General features: G+C 38.9%; 1 protein-coding gene across 5 annotated transcripts in view; it reads right to left on the reverse strand.

Annotated features, from left to right (window-relative positions):
• LOC138628854 (gamma-aminobutyric acid receptor subunit alpha-2) overlaps positions 1 to 14,067 on the reverse strand; it is a 39,000-nt gene extending 24,933 nt beyond the window's left edge. Inside the window, exons 1-4 of one of the 5 annotated variants that reach the window (XM_069712157.1) lie at positions 13,864 to 14,067; positions 13,291 to 13,366; positions 10,687 to 10,802; positions 1,065 to 1,132 (exon numbers count right to left, since the gene is read on the reverse strand). In XM_069712157.1, coding sequence (XP_069568258.1) covers positions 1,065 to 1,132; positions 10,687 to 10,802; positions 13,291 to 13,352 — 246 coding nt within the window. In that variant the 5' untranslated portion in view covers positions 13,353 to 13,366; positions 13,864 to 14,067. Of the gene's footprint in view, positions 1 to 1,064; positions 1,133 to 10,686; positions 10,803 to 13,290; positions 13,385 to 13,845 lie in introns of those variants that run through there. The other 4 variants (XM_069712155.1, XM_069712156.1, XM_069712154.1 and 1 more) reach the window with 4 other exon arrangements.
• Between the last annotated feature and the right edge of the window lie 8,270 nt (positions 14,068 to 22,337).

Consider the following 22,337-nt stretch of genomic DNA (forward strand, 5'->3'; position numbering starts at 1 on the left):
TACGGGACAACTAGCCACGCAAGAGTCGAGCCTGAAATAAATAATGTATTTTTTGCCTTATGCCTCATTTTGCAGTACCATATGTTCATTTGACATATGAATAACTAATATAATTTGCAATCCTGAATATACATTGATGATTTTACCCCTATGGACTTTTTAAATTCTGATATATCACTGACTTATTATAATTATTTTAGCTCAGCGATGACCTCTACCATTGAAATGGAAGAAAATGATGTTTTCCTGTCAGCTGTTTGTCTTTCTGTCCATCTGTTTATTTGCAGGATATTTTTAAAAAGAGACATCAGGAGTGATTTGGCTGAAATCTAGTGGACAGATGACCCTCTGGGGCAATTAGTCAATCAGATGTGGGTGGTGATCTGGATCTGGGATTTGCCCTGAGATTAAAAAAAACATTTAATTTTTTTTTTGTCCTGAAGTTGTATTATTCTGTGTCTTAGACCCTATGAGGTGGTTTATGCTCAGCTAAGAGTTCCCTGGTTTACATATCTTTTAGGAGGCCACAGCATTGAAAAGCTAGCTTCTTAATTGTTAAATCAATAGATCACTTGGAAAATGGGTCTTCAACAATGAAAGGGAGGCTGATGATATGATGTGAAGGTGGGCGCATGTTTCAGAATGATAAACAGGAAAGCCCAGGATAAACAAAGGAGTGACTTGAATAACAAAAAGACTTTCAATAATTTATAAGATGAAAATTGTCAGATGAATAGAAATTGTGCCATAGTGAGGAACACTCGTCCTACTTCAGTATCATAGCACGTGTGTGTGTGTGTGTGTGTGTGTGTGTGTGTGTGTGTGTGTGTGTGTGTGTGTGTGTGTGTGTGTGTGTGTGTGTGTGTGTGTGTGTGTGTGTGTGTGTGTGTGTGTGTGTGTGTGTGTGTGTGTGTGTGTGTGAAAAGAGAGAGACAGAAAAGAAAGGTGTTGTGATTACAAATGGATTGGAAGCTGAAATGAAACTAAAATAAAATTCCCTACAACAACAATGATATGAGTGAGTAATTAAACGCTGTGAATAAATGTCCGAAATCTGCGCTCACCATGTCCGTGTCTGAAACCGGTCCAAAGCTGGTGACGTAAATGTTTGTCTTCACCTCAGTTACCCTGTCTGGATCAGAGAAAACACTTTGAGGCATCAGGACACCAAAAAGAAAAAAAACAAAGTCAAAATACTGCGAAAAGAAAAGGGTTTAAGGCAATTTTTTTCTCCAAAGTTTTCTACACACTGTTTATTCTGAACTTTGCGAAAGTTTTCTCTCGTAGCTTTTTTTTAAAGTTGACCAGACTCTGTGCTAAAAACCTTATTTTTCATGGGGTGTTTTCTTAAAGGTTTTTTCATTTTGTTGAAACACAAGGAGTGGATTTACAAGTATTAAGACACTATTTTTGAACCAATATATCACTTTTTTCCTTCATTTTGTCAGCTATTTTCAATTCCTGCTCTGGATTTATTTTACCTGCCTATGCACAAAGAAGTTTACTGAAAACTAAGGGTGAATGTAGAATTACTGTTTGTAATTTGATCTTTTCATTAAATTCAAACTCACTCTTTGATATTGACTCTCCCAACACTGTATCAGAGTTGTATTATATTGGAAATACAGCATGTCCTATTGATGCTGCTTCATATTAAAAGCAGTCAATTGGAAAATCATGGGGTGGAGAGAGCGCAGACCTCCACCAGGGCCGGTAGTGCAAATCTGCAACTGCAACCGTGTCACCATGCAAACAACTATGTCTGAATGTATTTCCAAAACTATTAGAGTGATGTCAAAATACCTTTGTGCCTATCCAAGCTCACATCTCAGCTGTTGTACCGGTTCCAGTTCTCCCCGAGCACTCCATGACAACTGCTACTGTATAAAGTTTGAAGTACATGTGTATTCTAGAGGATTACTGGTACACATTATTTACATTGTGATATGGAGTCATGGTGTTTCCTCAATGGCCTGTGTTTTGTCACTATTGAACCTTACTGGATTTTAAGATGTGCGGCTGGCACTTTCTCGCAACGTTAAGGAAAGGGAATGTGTATGAATGTGTGTGAATGTGTGTGAATGTATTCCTGATGGCGAGCACCTTGCATGGCAGCTCAGCCTCATTAGTGTGTGTGTGTGTGTGTGTGTGTGTGTGTGTGTGTGTGTGTGTGTGTGTGTGTGTGTGTGTGTGTGTGTGTGTGTGTGTGTGTGTGTGTGTGTGTGTGTGTGTGTGTGTGTGTGTGTGTGTGTGAATGGGTGAACGGGAAACAGCGTAAAAGCGCTGACACGTAAGGTGATAAAGCGCTATACAAGTGCAGACCATTTACCATTTACCCTTCCACCAAGTTTAAAAACAAATCGGGCTGGTAGTAGCAGAGCTAATATTTGTATTTGTCACAGAGGTTAGCTGTGACAGTGATCATTCATCAAAAATGCAAAACAAAGGATTCATCTTCTGATTTTAAAGAGCTCTAAACTGAATGCCTCTAACTTCTTAGCAATGCAGCACTATGAAGTCAAAACAAAGTTGCTGTTATCATCAGCAGCCACAGGTGTGACCAACTCAATCAGGACTGAAATCTCTAGATGATAATCAACAAAAATACCTATTTTTCTATCTGAAAATGAAACATAATTCATAAATGTGAGTCCATATATCATTTTCTTAACATAACACTGTTTAGCATATTTTAACATGTAATATTTTCTTCTAATGAAACCTGACAGTCAAATTTAACTGTTGCTCATCTTCTTCATAAAGCCATCTTTTTTGGTTTCCAATTTGCATTTGTTTGCCATTGGCATTAACATTCAGATGAAACTATGTTGTGTGCAAACTCATCTCACCTATACACGACCTTTGTCAACAAATTTATGGGCAACTCTTGCAGGATTAGATTTATTGAACCAAAGAGACATGTGATCTATGATTCTCGGCGTATCAAATTTGTCCTAAATGTTCCCACTGATGTGACAGATAGGAAGAGCACAGCCTCATATGTTTCCTATTCAAGTGATAATGTGTGACTGCATCAGCGCTGTTGCATCAGGTCCATTTGCTTTTTCTCTCCACTCTGTCTCTTTCAATAATTACTGAAGCTCAATCTCTCATGCTTGGTCAATTCAAAAAGCTTTCATGTTTTACTCTACACTGTGTTCTACGCAGCAAACAGCATCTTACAATCTAAAAAGATCATTACTCCGTTCAGTGTTCTCATGCATGGCAAGGTGAGCTGCCCTCCACATCCCGCCAACAAGACGATTATAGAAGCGGTTTATAACAGACACCAGAGTTTACAGTGTAATGCAAGTGTTGTCTGTCTGTAATTGTACAATAAAAATCAGGTTGTCAATACCATTTTCTCCAAACTTCAGTTTTGACCCCAGTACTGATCCCTGTAGGCTTCCCGTACTTGCAAAACTATTAAGAGTAGATAGCTAAATATTACTCTCTTGTTCCTGGTTCCCATGTTTTCTTTCACTGTGTCTACATTTAAGTACCAGTAGGAGCCAACAAGTGTTTTATTAATACCTGATTCATACTGTGAAATTACATTGTAAATCACAGGCTGTCTCTTACTGTTACCATCCTTTATAGGGTAATGTAAATCAAGAGGAGGTGGCAGGCCGCTGGGTAATAGATTCAATCCATTTAGCAAGCCATACAGTCGGGTGCATTTATTTATGTGAACCAGGTTATGTGGATAAGCCTAATTCAAATTGATCATATTTTGTTTTACTCTGGCACACAGAGGCTTCCATTAGTTTGATTTATTCATTTTGTTGAGGCACATATGAAACACCATCTCAGTAAAACCATGTTTGACACTAACTGTTGTCGCCTCCTCTTGTAACAAAACACAGAGTAGGTGCTTTTTGAAGTGACTGAGTCTGAGATTGCTCACGGTGTCTATTATATAGTGTGTTGGGCATTTTGTTGTGATGTCTGAATGTTAAGTGGAAAAGTCATTATGCCTGAAAGAAACCTCAACTGATCTCACAACATATCATGACAAATAGTTCCTGGCAATTGGTGGTCACTAACCAAGAGCCCATGCATTATGAAGACAGAGAAAAAGGAGGATTTATGAAACTGAGTGGACTGAATGAGTTGTGTATGAATTGTAAATTTGTCTTTTGTATATTACCACCTGACACTGTCGGATTCTGGAGAAACAACAGTAAGTCGTGACTTAGTGAATGATTTCAGCCAGCGCCAGAGCTTAATGCTGTGAATTATGAATGACACAATCAGCTGCTGTTTTTCGCTCATGATCACCGATGTTGAATAAAATCACGATAGAAAAAAAAATCACCTTTGCACACATGTATTTAAAAATGAATGGATTTTCTTGTTTTAAGGGACTCTGATTCATTTACTTATATATATGTACAGATAGATAGATAGACAGACAGATAGACAGACAGACAAATTTGTTGTAATTAAATTTATTATTGGCCGTGCTGTTAATATCCATTAAAAATACCTTATCTCTTGCTTGGCTCTATAGATGGGATGTTGTTATTTGTAAGTACACTGTATATGTAAAAGGTTCGTTGTCATTTGTCATATAAAAATGCCTGATGAAGGTCCCACACATAATTATTCTATGATTTTATCATCAGTGTTGACAGTGGGCAGGAGATTATTTTTGTTATATTGAAACATACAGTGGGTACAGAAAGCATTCAGACCCCTTTACATTTTTCACTCTTTGTTTCATTGCAGCCATTTGCTAAAATCAAAAAAGTTCATTTTATTTCTCATTAATGTACACTCAGCACCCCATCTTGACAGAAAAAAACAGAAATGTAGAAATTTGTGAAAATTTATTAAAAAAGAAAAACTGAAATATCACATGGTCATAAGTATTCAGACCCTTTGCTCAGTATTGAGTAGAAGCACCCTTTTGAGCTCGTACAGCCATGAGTCTTCTTGGGAATGATGCAACAAGCTTTTCACACCTGGATTTGGGGATCCTCTGCCATTCTTCCTTGCAGATCCTCTCCAGTTCCGTCAGGTTGGATGGTGAACGTTGGTGGACAGACATTTTCAGGTCTCTCCAGAGATGCTCAATTGGGTTTAGGTCAGGGCTCTGGCTGGGCCAGTCAAGAATGGTCACAGAGTTGTTCCGAAGCCACTCCTTTGTTATTTTAGCTGTGTGCTTAGGGTCATTGTCTTGTTGGAAGGTGAACCTTCGGCCCAGTCTGAGGTCCAGAGCACTCTGGAAGAGGTTTTCTTCCAGGATATCTCTGTACTTGGCCGCATTCATCTTTCCTTCAATTGCAACCAGTCGTCCTGTCCCTGCAGCTGAAAAACACCCCCATAGCATGATGCTGTCACCACCATGTTTCACTGTTGGGATTGTATTGGGCAGGTGATGAGCAGTGCCTGGTTTTCTCCACACATACCGCTTAGAATTAACGCCAAAAAGTTCAATCTTGGTCTCATCAGACCAGAGAATCTTATTTCTCATAGTCTGGGAGTCCTTCATGTGTTTTTTGGCAAACTCTATGCGGGCTTTCATATGTCTTGCACTGAGGAGAGGCTTCCGTCGGGCCACTCTGCCATAAAGCCCCGACTGGTGGAGGGCTGCAGTGATAGTTGACTTTGTGGAACTTTCTCCCATCTCCCTACTGCATCTCTGGAGCTCAGCCACAGTGATCTTTGGGTTCTTCTTTACCTCTCTCACCAAGGCTCTTCTCCCACGATTGCTCAGTTTGGCTGGACGGCCAGGTCTAGGAAGAGTTCTGGTCGTCCCAAACTTCTTCCATTTAAGGATTATGGAGGCCACTGTGCTCTTAGGAACCTTGAGTGCTGCAGAAATGATTTTGTAACCTTGGCCAGATCTGTGCCTTGCCACAATTCTGTCTCTGATCTCCTTGGACAGTTCCTTCGACCTCATGATTCTCATTTGCTCTGACATGCACTGTGAGTTGTAAGGTCTTATATAGACAGGTGTGTGCCTTTCCTAATCAAGTCCAATCAGTTTAATTAAACACAGCTGGACTCCAATGAAGGAGTAGAACCATCTCAAGGAGGATCAGAAGAAATGGACAGCATGTGAGTTAAATATGAGTGTCACAGCAAAGGGTCTGAATACTTATGACCATGTGATATTTCAGTTTTTCTTTTTTAATAAATTTGCACAAATTTCTACATTTATGTTTTTTTCTGTCAAGATGGGGTGCTGAGTGTACATTAACGAGAAATAAAATGAACTTTTTTGATTTTAGCAAATGGCTGCAATGAAACAAAGAGTGAAAAATTTAAAGGGGTCTGAATACTTTCCATACCCACTGTATATTTAAAAAAAAGGTCACAACCATGTATTAAAAACCACACAAGAGTAAACAATAAACAGAAGTCTGCGGAAAACCAAATCCACCACCAAATGACAGCTTTGGGCCATTTACATTGTACAAGTGAAACACATTCACTAACACAAAACTAACTACATTTCTGCTGTACCAAACCTACAAAAGCACAGCCCTCGGGGGGGAAATACGTGTTTACTATTTAAAAAATATCAAGAGTGCATTTAATGCCCGAGGACATCAGGATACTTATTCATGGGAACAAGGACAATATCTAAAGTTCATTTATTCAGCAGAAACAGTCATAAACACTGCTTTTCATATAATCTGAATCATTTGGTACAGATGGGCCTGCTGAACCGTGTTTAATTGGTAAGACACAACCTGCCTGAGTTAGGGACTTTGCATTCCTCTGTGCAACTACCCAAATGTCAACTTAACTCTTGCCAGTTGGGACAAAGATAAAGAGCATCAGCAAAAACTGATGCTGGATCATTAGAGTGAATGACATCGGTTCCGAGATATGAAATCTTCAGCAGATGAGCCTTATTTTAATAACACTGAACAAACTGTTGTTAAGATTTAACATAAATTAACAAAGTGCAAAACTGCCACCTTCCTCTGATTACTCCAACACAAAAGGGATTAAAGGAAGTTAATTACCACTTGTCACCTGTTGGTGAAATGTCATATTTAATGCTACTGTGTGGTTAGCATCGCTTGCTGTTTCAGCATCCAACCACAAGACGTCACAACATCCAGTGCAGACCACACAAATGTTGTCTATTTAAACTGTGAAAGGTCTTTTTAGCCGGAAGTCAAAAAACTGATTTACATCAACTATCAGACGAGTATAACACTTGCAATTTTGCAGGGAAACAGCTGAGAAAAGTGAGACTGAACCAAAACAAAAAAGTTGTGGGCTGCAAAACCAAAACAATTTGCTTAAAAATGCTAAAATGCCCTGTAAAACTGCAGTGTTGGGTTATATATAGCTGTTTCTTAAGTCTAGAAAACAGCTGCTATTCAGAGCCTGACTGATACTGGATTTTTGGGCTGATGCCAATACTGATATAAGGGAGTACACAATTCTAAACTTGAAATATCAGATGATATTCTTTATTGACATACTGTAAATACAGTAAAAACACTTTTTGAAATATTCCCTCGAATGTGGTTATCAAACACTTTTGACATGTCATTGAAGCAGGATATTTTACAGTTTATTGACATCAGCGCAGTAAACTTCACTAGGAAATTAATAACAACGGTTTCTAATTTACCCTAGGCCTCTTTTTCTTCATTCTGATTTGTAGAAAGAAGTTGTAAAACCGTCGCATATCAGCCGGTATATATGCCGATTCTGAAATCTGTGATAGGCCAATACTGGCTGACAAAATCAGATGGCCGATATAACGGTCAGGCTCTAGTATTTACAAACCACGGTGGTCTGGGACGTTTTAGACCAGAGACTCTTACTCGTGTATTTAAGTTTAATTTTTCACCACCTGTTGGAGAAGCGAGCATACTCAACAATAAAATATCTTTTTGGCGCCTGAATCAATGAGTTTGGCTCCAACAACTGTAAATTGGATTTTAGTTAATAAAATGATTTTGGTATGAAACTCTTGCTCAGTGCAGCTTTAAAGGTCTCCAGTCGAGGAAGGTATAGCTCTGAGCATGGTTTCATAGATAGATGACACATTTTTGGGGTGAAAAACAAATTAGTGGCAGAAGTGTGAACACAAACAGAAGTGAGTTGCCTCACAGTCACACTAATCATGATGTAGGAGCAACTGTGCTTTCTGTATCCACTCTCTGCAACCTGGCTTGACTTCAGTGAAAGTGACAGAAACCAATGGCTGCATTTTAAAAGAGCACTTGAAACAGACGACAAGTATGAAATATGGATGCAGGATTAAAGCAGCTCAGATTACAATTTAGTCCATGGTAGTTATCAATATTAGAGAAAAATAGCTGTTTTTACTTCTGAAAGCAATCAGCCTGTTTAGCCATCAAATGACTGTGGCTATATATTATTTGCTATCGATAAATAAAAGAGAAATATGCAGCCCAAACCGACAGTAATTCATTCACTGTTGAAACAATTACAGTTGTTGTTGTTTTCTCCTCTTGAAACCTTCGAGCAGCCTCAAGGGAACATAGGGGTCCATCTTGAAAACCTCTGCCCTACATTCATCTTTTCCATCTTTATCCTTTGATTATTGGTGGAAGCTATAAACTGTTTCAACTACATGTCTTGTTCAGGGCAATAAGAAGCAGCACACTGCTCATATTGATGCATATAATGTAATTTATAATATCAGCCCGGCAACCGTTTCTTCTTTTTGGAGGATTTTAGTCTTTAGTGAAACTGTATCTGAGAGGTTTTCAGGTTATTTCTAGGATGCAGTTTGTGGACTTGACATAGTGAATTTGTTGCTTTAATCACACAAGTCTTCCTGTTGTTTTGTCTTTAACTGTTGTTTATTGTGGAGGGAATTGAAAATTAAGAGTAATTTATTTTCTCAGAATAAATGACTGAGTGTTTGATGATTAATGCAGAGAAAGAGTACATTCGATATTTTGGAATTCAGGCTCCTTTTTTCTTTTTTCTCTCTTGCTCTCTCTCTTTTGTGGCATGCTACTTGAACCATGAAAACTGTCAAAGGGACTGACTCTTTATCTCTGAGTATACTGTATGTATGAGTGAACACACGCATGCAGCTGTGATGAGGCTCTTTTTCAGTCATTATAAATGTGTTATAAACCAAAGTCCAGTGGCGCGTGATCCTGTTTTTCTCCACAGATGAGACATACAGATCTAATGTGTCTACAATGTGGAAAATTACATCAGATGTCATTTTATGTTTCCATCAGACTGGCTTGTGTTCAGTCCCTGTGTACATTAATGGATACACTATGTGGCACTATACACTTTGAGTTCTGCTCAAAATGTATGTGCTCATGGTACTGTAACACACTTGAAATCCTGTAATGTATGTTTCAGTGTTTTATTTAAGTTTTTTATTTCAGAGCGCAGATCTCCTCTAAGTTCACACGATCACTTCCTCGCAGCTATCTGTTGGATGTCATTTTTTTTGTCAAAATGAATTGATGCAATCTAATAAAGCTTTAGTCAATGAATTTCAGGAAACATGATTTTTGTTTATATTTTTTGAGGATGCATGAAGTCAATTTGGGTTCATAAAACAGGCCATTAAATATGAGCATTATGGTTCTCAAAATAAGACATAGTACCTGAGTTACATTAGTAATAGGGCATATATTTTTTTGCTTTTCCTCCACAGTAAATAAGTTAGCAGTATTATTACTGGTCCAGTTGAACAGGCTGAGTGTTGCCAAGCTAAAGGAGGTCTGTTCCCCATATGGCAGCTCCTGGGCTGGGCTGATGGCCCCAGGAATTTGAATTTCAAATGGCACCAAATCCTGAGGGAGGAGCTCAGCTTTGGGGTGAGGGGCCAGCTGGAAATGAGATGCCAAACATGGAGGATAATGGGAGAGGTGAGGATGGAGGGGGAAGCACTGTAGCGCACAGGAGAAGATGTGATTCTCTTCAAATTAAAAAATACAGGAAACTGCCTTCTGCATCAAGTGGAAAATCTTCAGTAAGTGTATCACACCTATCAAACCTCTCAGAGGCTCAGGAAACTCTTTTTTTATTGGCTACAATGTAGCTAAAGGAAAATCTGTTATATTGTAAGCTGTATGATTATTTTATATTATGGGTGTTTGATTTAAAAAAATATATATATATATAATTGTCTTCAATGTGAATTTTGTCACATGAAAACATGTCACACGTTTTTGACAAATGGACCAATGAATTAAATACAGACTTGCTTAATACCATATGAAACAAAGACAAAGCCATATATTTAACACATATTTACCAGACCACTTTGATATAATTTCAGCCATGTTCCTGCATTTACAGCCAGCCCCACAACTACACAACACTGAAGCACCCACAGTGTCTTTCCTTCAACATCTGACAGACTCAGTGGGAATTTACTAGAAAAACAAGTATATAATCATTCGCAGGGTTAAATGTGGCCGCTTTGCCCGCTGTTACTTTCCAGGAAGTGGAGTGAGTGTTATATAATCTCAATGTTTTGTGCACAGAGTGTGTTTGTCAGTTTATTCTTGAGGGGATTGCTGCCAAAGGTTATCGGTACTACAAAAGCTGATGTTAAATGAAGTGTCCTCACTCCAAATGAGTCATCAACCATTAACAAAAGAGAGAGGTGCTGTTTCATCATAACAACTATTCATTTAAGATTGTATTAGTTGTACAGATGTTTAAAAAACAATGAACTTCTACACATCCAATGACTTGTCTTACCTCCAAGACCAGGCCGCAGACGGTTGTCATATCCGTCCAGCAGACTGTCGAGGATCCGCGTGAACAGGGTGATGTTGGTTTTAAAGGCATCAGATGTGGCATCGGCATTCACTGATCTAGTTGGCAGACCGATGATAACAACATGAGCAACTGAGGGACACTTCAACGCTCAGTAATTAGATTACATTTCAAATGTATTTGGACTCAGTTTTCCTCTGAGGTTTGATTTATGGAAAGCAAAGAGGTCAATATGATCTGGCAGAGACTACATACGGGCCCACACAGACACACACATACACATTGTTTCTCATTCACATGGATGACCCAGTTCAAGGCAGAACATTTCAGAGCCATCTGATCTTGCAGCCAAAACACAACTGAATATGCAAATGTAATCAGAGCAGAGATTCATGGTAAATAAATTCAGATAAGGTCCCACATTAAAGCTCGACTTTTGACAGCTCTGGTGTAACAGCCCCAGGATATGGGTTTACTTTAAGCAGTCGATGGCAAAGTATATACAATGTTAATATTTTTTTTACGTCTGGGTTATTTTGTTTGGACCACATTCCTCTAATTACCATCGCTGAAAGTTTTGGATTCATGTAGCCTACTTATTGGTGTTGCAACCTAATAAACTACAGAGATTTCATTTTATAATTTCAAATGAGTTGTGTTATAGCTGCAGTATTTTTGCCTCTTTTAAAATCACATATAAGAACATTGTCATATTGTTAGACTGTTAGCTTTACACTTAAAAGAGTACAAACGATCAATAAACCTGCATTAGCATTTGAGGGGAAACCCCCAGTTAACTAACATGTAATTTAAACTTTCACATTTACCATAAACATAAATAAATGATTCATAACTGTGCAGTTATTTTTTGTTTTAATTCATTTGTGCTATCGTTATCCTGCTAGCATTCTGACAAGCTAGGAAGTTAGTAGCCTAAGGCTATTAGTTTAGTTGGATAGCTACTACCTAAAAAAAATGGGTTGCAACCATGTGGTTTTCACAATCCATGAAAACATGCAAGACGTTTTCCCAAAACATGCTTTAAGTGTTAAAGCCTTTCTAAGGACCCTCGTCCTCCTATAAAGCTCAAGAAGCTGGACATTTCTGCGAGGCATTAGCAAGTATTTTGCACCTGATGAAAAGAAGTGTAGAACAAACTTGTAGCAAAATGTCTGCCTATGCTGGCAGTTACGCTTCACTAAGACATGGCTGGACCTTGGATTTATGCTCCAGGACTTCTAATTCAAAACAAGGGCTCTCAACTTGAAACCGACACAGGAAGTCGTAGCATTCAGCTCACCGTTGGTGACTTCTTCAGTTATTCTGGTGACCAATTGTTGAGTTTTTTGCATGAGTTTTTACTATGATTGAATAGCCATGACTGATTAAAAGCTTTTTAATTAACCACCCTCTCGACTACCTCAGATTTCTTCAAGTTTTCAACTCAGGCATTAGTTTTATATTTGAGGTTCAACCAAAAATGGTCCAATACAGTTGACTCAGTTATCTAAGAACAGCATCCTTGTTACTCTTTAGGAAACTACAGCAGATACACGTGGTGTGATCAGCCTTCGATTAACGCTTGGATTAAAATACTAACTGGGGTTTTTGATGTTCTTCTTGTCACTTTTATATGGTGTGATTGCCTTATTTTTACATTTTAATTTGTCATATAGGAAAAGCACAGTTTGTTACAAATAGTATTTACTTTAACTACATTTTAAGTATACCAGTCATCACAGTGGGACAGGGAACCACCATAAACAAAACCAGGGCCTGAAAGGGAAGCAGCCAAATGGAATAAATGATCAATTGTATTATTTGCACGTTTGCTTTTCTTATTGTGACATATCAAAATATCTTCTGTGAAAAAAAAGTCACGCAATCAGTAAAGGCAGAGACAGAGATGAGGCTGCCTCAGACAAGTTTTCAAGAATCTATACATACAAGTGGGACCCTGCAGCCATTGAGGGAACCAGAGGCCTTACTTCATTGTGTCCTGCTTCTGACATTTTCTGTTTCTTTCTTTTGTCCACAGTCCTTCAGTGTAAGCAGCTGAGTGACCTAATCTGTCACTCTGGCCAATTTCAAAAGACACCTTTACACATGATGTGACAGTGTGAGATGTCCTCTGATAAATCAGCACACATCCTTCGTGAAAAAATTACAGTGCTAAGCAGCACATTCTTAGAAATACCAGCTTGTCTGAACCACCTACACCATAGACCATTTATTGATTGTAGTATTATCCTTGAAAGGCTGTTTAGTATAAACAATAATGTCTGAGGGAATGTAGAACATTTTACAATAAAAATGGTGGATTGTTTAAAGGCCAATATTGTAGCCTAGAAATCCAGCTTCAACTGTAACAAGCTGTGTTTTCAACCAGGCAAAAGGTAATTGTGACCTCCAGGTTATTTTTTAAAATTAATTTTATGGTCAGACTGTCTCCCCTCCTGTGTCCCCTGATAATCGGTCCAGCAGGATAACAACAAAAAAAGATATATAGAGACCTTCAGTGGGTCCCCGGAGACAAAGTGTGTGATCCCTGGCCTATATCATCGCCTCCCATTCAAAAAGACTCACCTGGTTTTCCAGAGAGCCAGCAGGCAGATGAGAAGTAAAGAAGCGCTCTCTCTGCTCCACATGGCTGCTTCAACACCTACACACAGGACAGCCGCTGTAATTGAATGGAGGCTCAGTTTAACCAGGCTTGACATGTCAGTGGATTTCTATGTGACCCATACAGTCAGTATATCTAACACGGATTTATGGGGATTCCCTTCGGCACGCGATAAATAAATAAATAGACGGAAGGGGGAGAAAAAGCAGAGACAGCAACTGACACTAATTAGCATTCACTGACACGTCCCACGCCTTCACTCACTGAACATTACTGTTACCAAAAATATGGAAGCAAGTCTGTACACCCATTTGAAGACGTCTCGCCAATTTAGACGAAAAAACAACAATAACAAAATAAATACAGAAAATAACAACAAAAAAGGCTTTAACAGAAAATATGGAAGAGGGATGAAGCTTGTCTCCCACGCTTCCCAGCATCTCCTCCGATAATAGCCTAAATACTAACATGCAATGGACATTTCCTTTGTGTGTGAGGGGAAACACAAAGAGACTAACCTCAAGTGCAAAAAGTACCTGCTGCAGCTGGAATCGTCGAAGATGCGTAAGAAAGTTAAATTCACGGCTCGCTCCTGTTCTGATGAGACTCAATGAGTGCAAGTCTGTCATGAGAACACAGCTGCAAGCATTGATAAATCATAGTCCCAGCCAGCAGCGAGAATGCACCGAAAATGCATTGGCTCTCATAGTGTCCCCAAATTTAATTAAAAAAATTAAATAAAAAAATAACAACGACGGGGGGGGGGGGAAGGTAAAAAAAAAAAAAAAAAAGAAGCCATAAATAAAAAAAATAAATAAAAAAAATAATTAAAAAGCAGCAATTGTGGGAGCTGATGCTGCCTTCAAATTGCCCTGTTAAGCAGCATCCTCAGCTGGTAGAAGATCGATGTGAATCGTGATAAGCAAGAAGCACATCTCAGTCTCCCTCATCTCCACACAAAAACTACAAAGGGCTGAGGAGGAGACACACTGGGTCCTAAAGGTAGTTTGGTATGCACTGAACCTCCTTCCTCCAGCCAGCAGCCGAGACCTTGGAATGTGAGGATGTTGTTGAATTTCATCAGTCAGTATAAAATGGTACAGCCTATTGATTATGTGAAGCTCCGTGGTGGGCTATTGTTGTCATGGAAATTACGTGTTTTGATTTTGTGGTCAATCATCTCATGTGCGACAAATACTTTGATATTTGTACTATAATACTCAGTAGTCTTCTTTTCTTTTGATGTTCACAATAATAATGTATTTTATCTGGATCTGTATATTTACGGGAATGGCAATGTCTTAAGACAGCAATTAGACCATGAGACACCAACACTGTCCACTGAAAATGATCTATGGCTTTGCTAATAGTTTTAGTTCTTTTCAACATGGTGACCCAGCACATCTTTAAATTTGTAAGTCAAATCCTAAGAAACAGAATTGATTTAAAATTAGAATTAGTAAAATAATTACATACTCTTAGAGATAAACTGTTGAGGAATATTGATTTGATGTGCTGTATCACAAAATTAAACTCGGGCCAACAAATAATTAAATTTTTTATTTGTTCTGTGTGTGTGTGACACAAGCATGTAGGCAGTTACAGTTACAGTTACAGACTTAGTGTTGTGGTATAAAGCTAAACAGGCCTTTTTGCTGGGAAAAGTGTTTTGGCAATGATATGTCAACATAAAATTATCTTTCATCTATACATTTGAAAAGATAAATCAGAAAATTAAGTACATAATGACTTGTCTTATTATTGGATTACTAACTGGCCAAAACAAATGGGCAACTACCCAGTGGCAACAAGATCTTATGTTTACTGTATGTCATTTGTTTTTGGATAAATGGAGGGCTGTTAGGAGGCCCTGAACTTCACAATACGGTAACAGGCTCCTTACAAGTTAATTCACAAACAGGCTGAAAAAGGGACATCAAGAAGACCTTGTGACTGATAACCCAGCACATACTCTTATTTAAGAAGCAGGAGCAAGAGCAGCACTTATACACACACACACACACACACACACACACACACACACACACACACACACACACACACACACACACACACACACACACAAACACACACACACACAGATCAAAACAGACCACCGTTTTGACCTCAGGGGTTGGACTATGATCAAACAGCCGCTGCCCCCTTTGCTATACTTCAGACTAAGGATGTTCCATTGATCTGTCCTTTAATCAATACCTGTGACAGGTGATTGATGAGGCAGGTCATCTCAATAACGGTGTTCCTTGGGCCCTTCGTCCAGTCCAAAAGTCCAACAAAACAGGCAGGTAGGGAGAGAGGTAGCTGAGGAACAGAAACTGCATCAACACATTTTGTTGAGCTGTGTTTGCATGTGTGTGCAACTGATTCTTTTTGCTCTAATCTTGGGTTTTACTCGCGCTGCTAGCCCCTGGGTTACATACTCTTACAGCACATTGTTTATTGCAAGGTGTTGCATCACACTCAGCATACTGCCAGGCCTGAGTGTGTCCCAGTTGGGCACAATGTGACAATGCATATTGATCAAGTCCGTGTGGGGGAAGGTAAGTAAATAATTACAGGTTGAAAGGCAGCATATATGTTAAATTAAAACCAAAATGAAACCCATGAACATTACTGCCATCCATAGTTTCATGTGCTACAGGGGCACGGCCATTGTTGGAATCTGTTTGGATACTGAAATCCTCCTTGGTGTGATACTGAATACATAATGATACAAATTTGCTCAAAATGATGATATATGTCATTTGGATGAAAGCACATAGTAAATACAAATAGTGTAATCCAAATATGCAAAGTCATCAGTACGATTAAAGGATGTCTGAGTAACCCAGATATGTCCATTAAATCTTTGCTTTTACAGCCATTTCCATCAGGCTAAATGTAAACAGCAAGAATACCAAGAGAGCAATACAAACGCAGACAGAGACAGGCAGGAATTGAGTGATGTTCTTTTAGTCAGTGGGGAAGCAGCTCAATAACGATCTGGTCAATCAAAAAAAACAAAAAAAAACAGGTAAGAGTAAGTGTCCTGTTTCTGCTGCTTTGCATTTAAACAAAATTATTGAATTATTTCCCTTATAAAATAGTTAGAAGCATCTCAAGTCAGTAATTGGGCATTTTATAAGCTTTAATGTTTGCTTGCTATTGTATGGAAAATGAAATGTAATAGAATAAAATGTAATGGCCATATGGGGTGATATGACTCATACACATGCACAAATGAACACACACACACACACAGATGAACAGGTTGACACATGCAGGCACACACACACACACACACACACACACACACACACACACACACACACACACACACACACACACACACACACACACACACAGATGAACAGGTTGGCACACGCACGCACGCACGCACGCACGCACACACACACACACACACACACACACACACACACACACACACATGAACAGGTTGATGCACGCACACACACACAGTGTCCTCTGCTGGAGAAACCAAGTAACTCGCCTCATATTTGGATGTGGAAAAAGTGAGTGGAGCAGGATCGGAGGGTGTCTCCATCTCGGCTTTATCCCTTCAAGCAGTTCCGACACACACACAGCTCAGTCTGCTGTGTTCATATCCACGCAGAGCAGCTGAACACAAGATCAAGTATGGCAGCTTTGATGTGATTCCTATATAAGAGCGTGCCATAGCAACGTGGTGGTGGTCGACTCCACTGACAATTTAGGTGAGAAAATACCTGAGCCTGTCAGACAGCACGTTGTTGTCAGCTGCATGTCAGCATGAGTTGATTCATCAGGCAATGCTGGAAATGCTAAACCATTCTCAGGCCTGTTACCCCGGCAACAAGCCATGCACGGCAGAAGAAAGATGTTGTGAGAGAAAAAAGATGAGGAGCCTGTCGAGGGGCTCTGACACTCTTAAAGTGATAGGTCACCCTCAGAAATCCTTTGTCAAACTGCAATAGCTCAGTACACAGCACGCACTCTCATCCTAATACTTAACCAGCTGACACACAGCTGCCCCCGCTTTTACAACCAACATTAACCACTATCTTCATCGTGATTTATTATTCTTCATACAAGCTCACTCAACTTAAAAAGCTCTTCTCTTGCTTGCTGCTGGTGACCTAAATTCAACATGTCAAATACAATTTTAATAATTTGAGAGTAATGTTACTGCCTGCTTCTGAACATATTGATCACATCCATTTATTAATGTGGAGAAGAGCACACAGATTCTTCAAAAACTGGGAAGTATAGGCCGAACACTGACTCATGGCACTGTAATATTTACTTATGCAAATGAGTAAACATGCACAACAGCCATGGATGCATTAAAATAAATGGATAACACATTCCAAGATGACACCCCTTTCATTCAAATGAATTGTTCACTGGTTGGACATGCTGAAACGGGTTTGGGCTCATGGAGTATTGCACATATGTAAAGCTGCCAGAAATCGTACGTGTTTAAGACCTCTTCTGACATCCCGTTGGCTCCATACACATACGAGTGTCATAACATTATTTAATAATCCTGCTCTTCAGGAGTTTTCAGATTTTCTTGGAATGAATTGATTAAATGCTGATATTACAGGGAGACATTTGAGCTTTTTCAGATCACATGGTCCTGCAACAGCAACGATGGTTCCCAGCATGCGCCAAAATTGCCTCACGTGAAAACAACAGGGTCATGGCAATGATACAACTAAATGGAATGAAGCCTTTGCTGATGTTATTAGTTCCACCTGAGTGTGACAAGTCAAAATGTCCGTTATTAGAAAGGCATATAAATCAATGTCTAAAGGATGCCATTTGGACATTTTAATACCTATTTGTGACTGGTCAAAGGATTTCTTTTGAGGCTGAGGATGAAAACAGAAAGAAAATGACCTGTATCTCCACATGAGAGGTGACAGAAAAGGTAGGAAGGAAAAACGGGAAAAAAGTATAGATTAGTCAGTAACATGCTACTATAGATCAACAGATATCAAAAGAAAAAGCTTAAAGTCCAGAGTCAATAACAGGAATGTAAAGGCCTTGAGTGGGTGATTGACAGGTGCAGTGCAGAAACACCTCAGCTCTGCGCCTGGAGCATCACAGATGGAGACAAATAAAAGTTCATGCAGAGTTCATGCTTTCAACTGCCACATGATCTCACTGTTACAAAATGCTAAGGCTACATCTCTGCAGCTGATTTTTATCCTCTTCTTCTACCTTATATAACTCAGCAGATGAATCACAGGCACACTTAGCATATAAAAATTAAAAGGTCAGTTTTATGACCTTGGCAATGTTATTTATGTGGCAGGAGCTTTCTGCTCTCACTGTTGGTAATTTCCCTCAGGTTACCAAGGAAACTAAACTGTGTGCAATTCAACGGTCCTCAGTGTTTTGCTGGTCATATTGCATCTGCCGTCTTCAGCTCCAGAGTTTCTACAATAAGTCCTTTTTTATTCACGGCTAAATTTAACTGCTGAGCTGGTGTACAAACAGCGAAGAGCTAAAGCGTGGGCTCTCACACCTGGTTTCTACTGTCACACACTGAAAAGCATCTCCGCGTCACTATACTCTGGAGAAACAGGAAAATGACTGGTTGTAGATTTGGGAGCTGTAAGTGGGCAGTTTCATATGGTGTGACTGAAATAGTACAGAGCTGAAAAAGCATTATTATTATTTGGTGTGAATACTAGAGCCTGGAGTTGTAGTCATGTGCTTTGTATTATTTCTCGGAGCCTTCCAGTTTTAGTATTCAGGGAGTTTATAAACCTCACATATGATGGGTATTTCACAGGCTTCCCTCAGTGTATTTAGTACTCACAATATAGTTTGACTATATGTATAGACCAATAAAAATAAACCAATAAAACCCAGGCTTTTATGTACTTTTTTAAAAAGTATTTGCTGCATCAAATCGGCTGCTCTTTTCTCTCTTCCTCTCAGCTTCTTCAGATCACTTCTCCCCTCTAAGCCTGGTTCTTTCAGAGGTTTCTTCCTGTTAAAGGGGTTTTTCTTTGTCACTCACAAATTGTAGAATTTTTGTTTTCTATAATGTCATAAGAACTGTGTTAAGTGCCCTGAATTAACTTGTTTTGTGATTTGGTGCCATAAAAATATAATTGAATTGCATTATCAGCCAAAGTTCAATGTGCAAAGTATTTATCCACCAGTGCACCCAGGAAAGACTTGAGATTGTGGTGAAGCAACATTTATACCTTCATGTTGGGAAATGTTATTTACAGATAATATAACTGAATATTTGAACGGGATCAAAAAGATGAAATACTGCACTAATAATCAGAGTGCACTGGGGGAACTCAGTATTTCTCAAATACTGGCTACAGCTGCTTCAACATTTACTGGCTACATCATTTTAACACCTCTGTCAGGTGATGATGGTGATAAAGGTAAGTTGATACTGTATGCTTCTGTTATTCTGCTCTCTCCATTAGTTCAGAGTTGCACTTTATATACCCAGTTGCTGCAGCAATCCAATCAGCCACTAGATGGCACCAAAAGAAACTCATTTATTGAGCACTGTGAATTCCCTGGATAAATATATTTTGAACAAGAACTTAAATGTCCTTGAGTTTGTTGTGACCCTTTATGGTTTATCAGGATTTGGCAGTCAATTAAAAGGTCCTTTTCTAATGATAGGACATCTGATAGTACACATGACCTGGGTGGACCTGAGGCATCTTTTTGTTTTTCATGAAATATTTAAAGGGAAAAAAACAACTGGTAAAAGTGGTTATGAAATTTATCAATTGAATAGCTTTTAATGTAAAATGTAGCATCAATGTCAATATTTATGGGTGAGTATATCTCCATTATTGTTGTTGTATCCATCCATCATACTGACTTTGTCCTGTACACAGAGTCATGGGGGACCTCTCTATCACAGGGACAACACAGAGACACAGACAACTTCTCACTCTCACATTCACATCTATGGACAATTTAAAATTGTCTAAAAAAAAAAATCTAAAAGCCTTTAGAGTGTGGGTTGCACAGGAAAAAAACCTTCAAATACTCTCCAGGCCCCTACTGAGATTTAAACCCACAACCTTCTTTCTGAACGTTTACACCCATACAGGAAGAGAAACTAGGTGCATCTGTCTCTTATCAAGAAATTCCACTCTTAAAATCCATATATTCAGGTACCCATAAAGTCATGAAGGTAAAAATCAAAACCAAAATGTTCCAATTTATATTCTCAAATAGAGAATATCTAAAACTGCAGACAATTATTTATCATATATTATCTTTTTATATATTATTATATATTTATTCAGACTCACCTACCTACTGTCATTTGATTTGAACAGTTAAGGACATTAAAAGGTGCAATGACAATTTTTTTTCTCATTTTATCATCTTTGTTGCAAACAGATTTCTTAAAGGATCAAGCATAGATAAAAAGTTTGGCCAAATTTGGCCACTAGAAAAAAGTGGAAACATAACATTAGGATGTTATCATGTAAAGTTGTTATTGTGTCTGACATACCAGCAAAAAGTTGCATATCCAGAATTATCTGTAGCAAGAGGAATTATTTGGAGTAATTTTTTTCTGACAACCAGATACAGTGAACCCTCGCTATAACGCGGTTCACCTTTCACGGTCTCGCTGCTTCACGGATTTGCATCGTGCATTGAAATCACATTACGACTATATGTAACGTAGATATATTTAATGTCCAGTTCTATCTATTTCAATTGTAAAATAAAGGTTACTACTTTACGGATTTCACCTATCACGGTTTCTATTTGGAACATAACCCCCGCGAAAAACGAGGGTTCACTGTAGTTCAAAATTCATTCAGCTGCTATCATTATTTAATTCTTAACCATAGCAATTTTTTGGCCTTTTAGCATCTAAATGTTCACCAGTTAGTTGCTAACTTTGTCTGACTTGACAGTCTTGTTTCAGACCTGCAAATCCCACACCCTGACTTGGATTTGTTAAATAGTTTGCAAATTGTGCATGAAGTGAAAATACACAACCATTCAATGTGGTCATTAAGTTAGCAAATACACTGAAAACAGCTGCATGCAGGGTCTGAAAACAGATCAGTGAGAGTGCTGAGAGTGAATCGAAATAGTAAATCTGAAGGTCATAAAACCAAAACAAGGAGCTGAAAGACACTAAAACACTGTTGACCTGACAGGACCTGCAGGTTTGGGTGATGATTCCTGGGCTCATCACTGAGCGGCTCCTTCACATTACACCTGGTGTAGCTGGTTAATTGATTGTTAATACTGATCAGTGCAACTTAAATTGTCAAACAAAAGGTGTCACAGACTTTCTGTTCCACACACTTGCTGAGTTCAGAGAATATTAACTGTTCCTTTAAATTTCTGAGTCTAATAATTAACATGATGACTTATCTGACAGGAGAGAGGTGCTTTGCCAACGGGCGTCGCCAGCTTTGCATATGAAGGGCTGGGACGTTAAACTGGCAAAGCAACTTAGCAGCTGCTGCTTTCCCAGCATGGCCACATGGACAAGTTTATCATTTTATCTCCCACTTTTGTGACGACATTTTTAACATCTATTTGGAAATTTGTTTTTTAGCTTACTGCAAAAATAAAAATATGCATTGTTTTTACTTGAGACCAGAGGCGAGAAATATATAAACAGCATGTGGCCATGTTACAGTGCCTGTGTCAATACAAACTGGAATTTTAGATATATAGTTGTGACATGCATCTTGCCGTCACCGTGGGTTCTCCCAGCACGAATGAACAAGGACCAGTCAAAGTCCAGTTTCAACAAGTTTACGTCCCACGTCCTTTCTGCAGCCAACCTGCGGCCCAGTGTCCTCCAGGAGTCCTCCTCCTCTGGTGTCCTACCAGGTGCTTTTATGTGGAGAGAGATGATTAGTGATTCCCTGCAACTGTGCTAATTAAGCCTCTTCCAGGCACTGTTCCCTGAGCCACTCCCCCAATCAGTCCCACCTGCAGCTGAGCCCAAACCATGCCCCACTACCACAATAGTTTT

The sequence above is a fragment of the Brachyistius frenatus genome, unplaced genomic scaffold (genome assembly GCF_029030835.1).
Source record: "Brachyistius frenatus isolate BFR_SWC_R1_liver_20210118 unplaced genomic scaffold, ASM2903083v1 Contig_107, whole genome shotgun sequence".
Taxonomy (NCBI): Eukaryota; Metazoa; Chordata; class Actinopteri; family Embiotocidae; genus Brachyistius; species Brachyistius frenatus.